The sequence below is a fragment of the Cicer arietinum genome, chromosome 5, assembly GCF_000331145.2.
Source record: "Cicer arietinum cultivar CDC Frontier isolate Library 1 chromosome 5, Cicar.CDCFrontier_v2.0, whole genome shotgun sequence".
In the NCBI taxonomy this organism is placed as follows: domain Eukaryota; kingdom Viridiplantae; phylum Streptophyta; class Magnoliopsida; order Fabales; family Fabaceae; genus Cicer; species Cicer arietinum.
In genome coordinates this window covers 74,167,379-74,175,044 of record NC_021164.2, presented here as the reverse complement: position 1 = coordinate 74,175,044, position 7,666 = coordinate 74,167,379, and the positions used below count along the sequence as shown (strand labels likewise).

The 7,666-nt window shown below is 30.3% G+C and overlaps 1 protein-coding gene across 1 annotated transcript in view; it reads right to left on the bottom strand.

Annotated features, from left to right (window-relative positions):
- LOC101508564 (CHD3-type chromatin-remodeling factor PICKLE) overlaps positions 1–2,957 on the bottom strand; it is a 25,131-nt gene extending 22,174 nt beyond the window's left edge. The window contains 2 exon segments of the mRNA XM_027335042.2: positions 1,854–2,020; positions 2,800–2,957. Coding sequence (XP_027190843.1) covers positions 1,854–1,997 — 144 coding nt within the window. The 5' untranslated portion in view covers positions 1,998–2,020; positions 2,800–2,957.
- Positions 2,958–7,666: the final 4,709 nt, after the last annotated feature.

Sequence of the window (7,666 nt, the reverse complement as noted above, 5' to 3'; positions counted from 1 at the left end):
TTGGGGGGGGGGAGGGGGGGAGATGTTGGATCTATTATTTTACATTGTTTTGTGTTGTCTGGAACATGATACAGGGTGCAGGAATCTATCTTGAGATTTTGCTCGTAGGTATTAGTATTATTAAGCACAACTTGAGCTATGAAAATGGTTTTGTATTCGTCTTTTCATTTCAACAAAGTTCATTAGTTTACCAAAAGAAACGCCATTATTAATGGGGGGAAATGAATAACAATATTCGTTATATGAATAAACAAGTAACTCTGTTTTTTACCTCTGGATAACATTTTTATCATAGTTTTCTCAACAACAACAAAATCTCATCATAGATACCAAAAAGAAAAGGGGGAAAAAACAGAATAAACAATAAAAACACATCAAGTAAACAAGACTTGCTGACGTCATCTAGCTTCAAACAAAGAAACTTCTAGATTCTAAAATAGCTACTACCAGATTACTAAAAAGAAGCTAAGACTACTCCATGTCATCTCTCAGAATGGGTTAAATCTACATTGTAAAACATGTTGTGAACGGTGTAGTCAAAGACACTCCTACGGCACAAACAAGAAGCTAGAAAGGAGCAGAACCACTTTCTAGTTGAGGCACTGCCCCATCAATGAGGCATGTGCATCTAGCTCCTTTGATGCAATATTAGTAACTGTTAAAAACCAAACAGCCTAGGCATTTAATTTGCCAACAGTGATGTTAAAAGTGGTAAAATATTTAGAGTGTTAGAAGAGAGTCTTTGGGACTCTTCAGAGAAAGAAAAGTAGGGCTTGCAAATTGAACTTGAAACGCTAATGTTTTATTTTTACTATGAAATAATAAAATATGAATATTGTGCTTGACTGCTTGAGTGTTCTATTTTTATGTGAATAATATATAGAAAAACAAATATTATACTGTTTTCTTAAGAGGCCTGCGCTTACTAGTTATTTCCGCTGCTCAACTCAAGGCATCAAAGCTCCACAGGGCCTAAAGGATTCTTTGCCTTTACAACCTTGGCCACTTCAAATCACTAGGATTATTATACTTCCATTATTCCATACCAAATTACATAGTGTGAAAATGAAAAGTTTAAGGGAAAACCATGCACCACTACACTTGTTACCAATCAATAGAAAGTCGGGATACACGTATCTTTAAAGTTTACCCAGCAAAACTCAAATTAGACTGAAAACTCCTATACAGGGCATTAAAGCTCCACAGGACCTAAAGGATTCTTTGCCTTTACAACCTTAGCCACTTCAAATCACTAGGATTATTATACTTCCATTATTCCATACCAAATTACACAGTGTGAAAATGAAAAGTTTAAGGGAAAATCATGCACCACTACACTTGTTACCAATCAATAGAAAGTCCGGATACTCGTATCTTTAAAGTTTACCCAGCAAAACTCAAATTAGACTGAAAATTCCTATACAGGGCATTAAAGCTCCACAGGACCTAAAGGATTCTTTGCCTTTACAACCTTAGCCACTTCAAATCACTAGGATTATTATACTTCCATTATTCCATACCAAATTACACAGTGTGAAAATGAAAAGTTTAAGGGAAAATCATGCACCACTACACTTGTTACCAATCAATAGAAAGTCCGGATACTCATATCTTTAAAGTTTACCCAGCAAAACTCAAATTAGACTGAAAATTCCTATACACGGCAACAGCTCAAAGCCTCAAACAAGTACTCAAGTTCCTTGTGTCACAGAAAAATAGTAACTATTAGTCACCATTTGAAGCTGAGCAGTGCACTGAACACAAATAACCAAGCAAGATTCAAGAATGAAGAAAATAAGTATAACAAGCTCAAATGAAAAGCATAAAAACAGAAAGGGAGCCAAGTATCGTACCGCATCACTTCTGACTACCCTCTCAAACTTTTCCTGACTTGTCCCAGGTTTGTTAAGCAAAAAGTCATCATCATCTGATTCGTCAATATTATAAATTGGCTTGCGATCTGATCTTACACGAAGCCTCTCAACCAAGCTACTCATTTTCTGCTACGAAGAGTGAAATCCTGAGGTGCACCAGAAGAAGGAAAAAGTGTTAATTCTGTCGAGCAAGCTACCCTCTGTTGGTTCATAAGGGTCTTGCTAACAAGTTCTCTAAAGGAACATGTTAATGAATAAAAAAATAGAAATTTTGTGCTGAAAATAACACTTTTTAAACTTCTGAGAAATTGAATACACAAGTTCCAAAACACTACTTCTATATTAAGTTCCTTAATAGGTCCCCTTAGTGAGGGCAGTTGTTAGCATTTTCCTTAACATAATCACTATAATTAGCAAAAATTCACCCAAGGGCATAAAAAGAATGGCAGGCTAGTTTATCATTTTGCCTAAGAAACAAGTCTATAATCTAAAACCCAAAATTCAGCTACAAAAATTTCATCCGTTAGTATCTTTTCCAACCAAAAAGAACGTTATAACAACATGATACCAACAAAAACTAGTTACTTGAAACACAAATGAAACAAATAAACCCACGTGTTTAGGAATGCCTCAAATGTATCTTAAGCAAAATAGCATGTAAAAACAATACACAAAATTCCCCACTGAAACAACAAAGCAATTGGAGAAAAATAGCACGTATATGGTAATTCTCGGTGAACAAGCAAAGTATCGTCGGAAAAACAGTTCCAATTTACAAAAACGAAGTAGAAACCCTAGAGTTGCTAAATACCCATCCACCATTTTAAGAACGGTTGGAAGACAAACTTCTAAGCTAATCGGAAAATTTTGGGAGCTATGAGTAATCGAAGTGAAGTGTGAAGTGAAGATTGAAAGTGAGATTTACCGTTGAGTGTGAGATTTTCCGGCGATCTGAAAAATGAAGCTTCGGAAATTCGCGGGAACACAAAGCGTGAAAGGTGAGAAATGAAATGAGAAAATAAAGGAAACAAATTAAATTGAAATTAAAATTAAAATGAAATGAAGCGGTGAGATATGTGAGAAATAGGGATGATAGACTCACCAGAGCAGTGACGAGATTTAATAGGCACACTAAACCAAGTTATTATATCGAAATTTTGGTAAAAATAAATATCATAGGCCTAAAATTTTCGTGATGAGATTATATCAAATGTATTTAAAAGCCCTACCATCGGGGGTCGATGTGAATGTGTCGGATCTTGAGTTCGATGTCTATTTATAAAAATTTATATTTGATATAATTTTTTGACAAATATTTTATATATATGCATGCTAGTTGACCAAAATATATATTTGGTGGAACTTTTCTTTATAATAAACATCAAACACATCTTTTATTTGGGTTAATTTTTTATAGATAGATAGATGTATTTTGTAAAAGAAAAATGTATTATAAAAAAATTTAATGGTCATATTCACATTGTAATATTCTATCTAATAAAAAAACTTTATTTTGTCTTATTATACTATTAATTTAAAAATATATTTATAAAAAAGTAAATTTGGTGGCATGACATAGTAAAATGATAATTTATTATTTGATGGTAATGTAAAATTAATTTACATTGATATTGTATATTTTATTTTCTCTGTAATTTCATTGTACTTGACAAAAAAAACTTTAAAAAAATAAAATCTATACCTATGTGCAAAGAGAATATGGTAATGTATGGTTTTTTTATTCAATTTGATTATTTATTTAAATTATTTTATTTACAATTTTATTTTTTTAATTTAACTAATAACTGAGTTTTTTAAAAGAATAATGAGATTTGGTATAGCATTTTTCCTTATAACTTTATCTTAAATATAAACTATTTTATTTATAAGTTTAACATTCCTTACTAATCAAATGCCCAATTTTTCAAAAATAATTGTACAAAGTTTATCATAAAACATAATATTATTGCATTGATAGTTGCATGAATGAAAACAACAATACAAGATGGTTCTATATATAAAGAATCATCCAGGTCTTAGTTTTTTGTAATATTTCCTCCTCCCTTAACTTACCTCTAAAAGATGTACATTATAAGGTGGAGATCGTAAGTCCTCAACTCAACAATTAATAGTGTTGTGTGATCTAACACTAAAAAATTTCAAATCAATAATCTAAATTCACATAAGAATCTTTCTTCACATGTTAAATTCTACTCCAAAAGGTTGGTTGTATATTATATATCATCCATCCATCATTGCAAAACTCATTTTGTCCTCAAGGTGAATTTAAGTTAAAAATTCAATTATAAGGTAAATGGTTTTATTTATCTCAACCCAAAATGCTTCAGCAAATGTGTAGTCCCCCAGCTCAATATTTCATTTTGGACTACATATCTGTGTTGGTGGACACTAGATGTACAAAGCTCGTACAATAGTTATGTCAATTTGGATTAATGTCAATTCGGCAAACAATAGTTATGTCTAAATATTTCAAATGTATGAAGCTTTTTACATTTAAAGTTTTAATTTAGTTAGTAACTATTACACCTTGCGGTTGTGGGGCAAATGGTATCTTGACAGTGTTCTGGAGACTAACTTTAGAAAAAAAATATATCATTGAATATACGATATGTTTTTTATATTATAATATTTTTATGAGGGTTTTATAAAAATAATATTATTATTAAACTGATTGTTTTTTATGTAAGAACCTTCCTTAACTGATTATACTTATTTGGTTTTAGTCTTTTGTTATAATCATTCAAAATAATTTAAGGGTTGGATAGTTCACCTAATTTGAGTTAAGAGATGAAGAAATGAAAGAGTCGAAAAATAACAAGACAAATTTCGATAAAAATATAAAAAATTCTAATTTAATTAATGATTATTATTTGCCAATAAAAAAATCAAAATAATTTAATATACAAGTTTTATGAGCTATGAATTTACCCATTGGTTAGAGTTTAAAATCAAAAGAACTTAATATATAGTTCATGTCTTGTGATATTTATTTTTTAATTGATTTAATATTATTGACATAATATTAAATTTTAAAAAAGTTATATATTAACTTTTTATTAAGTAAATTTTGATTAACTACAAATTTCGTTTTCCATCTTTATATATTAAGTTGTTATGCATCGTTTTAATGCTCCGATTTTGATGAAACTTGCTCTGGTTCCTAAAATTTGTTAGTAGTCTAACTATTGAAAATTTAACTTGTTACTCTATTATAATACAACTTGGACTTCGTTTTGCTTTAAAAAAAACAGAGAGAGAGAGAGAGAGAGAGAGAGAGAGAGAGAGAGAGAGAGAGAGAGGAGGATTGGTTTTGCTTAATTTTAATTTTAATGTGATACACATTCATTAATGAATTTTATGTGTGCTTAATTTCTACTTGAAGCCAATAGAGAAGTTCTGCACGTGTTTTTAAAGTAAAGTGTAAAGCATTTAAATCAATCACATGGCTTGGATGATTTTTAAGTTTGCATGATCTTTAAACATATAGAGGATGAATGATTTATTTTATTTGGAGAATCGTCTAAATTAAAGAACTAGCCGGCTATAGCTATATCATATAGTCATTTTGTAGAGTTTGGTCGTAACAATGTACATCTCGTATTTTGTTATTAATTTGTTATGCCACTTAATTAAGATGACCTTATTTATTTGGCTTTTTTTTTTATTCTACCACTAAAAATAAAATTAAGTATTATATTATCATTATTTTTTAATTATATACTAAAATACTATTTTTTTTTAAATTTAATTTTTTTAAAATGAAAAGTTGTAATGGCTACAACGGACTTCTCAAAAGATTTTTTTTTTATTGAGTGAAAGGTAATCGGTGTGGCTGTAATTGATTTTTCAATGTACATTTTTTTTAATTATTAAACATGTATTTTTTTTTTAATTAGTAATGTTATTTAATAGATAAAAATACGAATATAGGGAGTTTGATTTCATGCACACGTAAAAGAGAAGATAGTTATAATTTATAAACATGACATAATGGAGCACGTTATTTTTTTTGTTAACATCATTCATAATAAATATATATTTTATTATTCAATAATTATTGTTTTAATTAAATAATTAATTTAAATTTAATTATTTATTAATTTAAGTAATTATTATTTTAATTAAATAAATAAATATAATGTTAATTTTTTTATAATTATTATTTAATTAAATTTTACTTTTATAATTATTAAATAAAATTGAGTCCATCAAAATAACCTTTAATTAAATATTATAATTAAAATATAAATACAAAATGAGTGGGGAAAAAATAAACACAAATTTTATTACATTGATATATGGTGTTCAGTCCCACATCGTGGTGGTCGACGAATACGACGTGGAAGATGTGGAGGTGGGTTTTTTTTGTCAACTGGGGCACGTGTCTCATGTACAATCTCACTTAGTAGGTCGACATGCATCGAAGAACTAGGATTTACTTGATTGAGGAATGATGGAACATCAAATGAGTACATACCATTAATATAACAAGCAGCCGACTTAGTCGTATCTAGGTTTGCACCAAATAAGTTATTCACAAAATATTGGTCGCTTGAATGTAGAGATTATTGGTGATCATATCGTTGAGTTGAAGCGAATTGAAATGATTGTCTCGGTGGTTCAAATTGTTGTTGTGTTGGGGTGAAAGAAAATGAATAGTAACAGAGGGAGTCGGTGGGCGAGTTCTATTACGCCTTTGTCGTTGTGGTGGTTGGGTTGACTATTTTGCAACACCACGTCGTGGGTCCCACAATAGGTGTGGAACTGATATGTACATATTGGAGTTGTGTCTATACCACACCATATACTCCTCTATTGATATTGGACGTTCATGCATCGGTTGGCTGGTAAGACACCGACTTCTACGTTCGTTCCAAAATTGAATCCATGCAATATGTATGTCTTTCTAATTTTTCAGATGATTCTCTCTCATATCTTGACAGTGAAGTGTATCAATATTTTCAAGATCGTTTGGTATTTCATGGGAAAGTTCAAACTGCAATTTGACTCTATCTGTTTCATGTCATTCTACAGTTGAGAAACAAATCAAAGCAGTTTTGGCAATCCATATCATTGAATCATAGGCTTGTTGCGATGTGACGTTTTCAAGACCACTGTAAGACATCCATATGAACTAGAAAAAACAAAAGACATATTAGTAAGGCGACACAATTATAAGTAGTATAAATTGTGTTGAACAGTGAAATTTTAAACCTCGTAATGTTGCATGTGATCAATGTTCGACCTATAACTAACAAAACCCCAATATGGAATTCATAATGGATTAGTCTTATGTCAATTCATCTAGTAAAAGAATATAAAACTATTGTCTAGCAAGTTTGACAAGTATATTATACATAATTTATTGGGTTAGTATGAAAAATATTTTACCGCTTTGCTAGTGGACATGATATATCTCTAGTGCAATGAAGGGCAATGAACGACATGTGATACTATACCCAAGATTGAAGGAGCAATGTACATTCACCCATACATGCATAAGATTGTGCAGTTGCACGATACATTTGTTTGTATAAGTTTGTCAACCAAGTTGAACCTCAAATATATAGTTGAACACGTTGAAGATGTTTCAACAGGGGGAGATACATCAAATAAACTTTATTGCAACATTTTTCATGAATCACCAAACCCCCAATCAAGCGCAATAGGTACATTATATAGTGATGTTGTACCTGCTCATATGTTGCATTATCTGGAACATAAGCAAATGTGTTTTAACAACATCAACTTTATATATATATATATATATA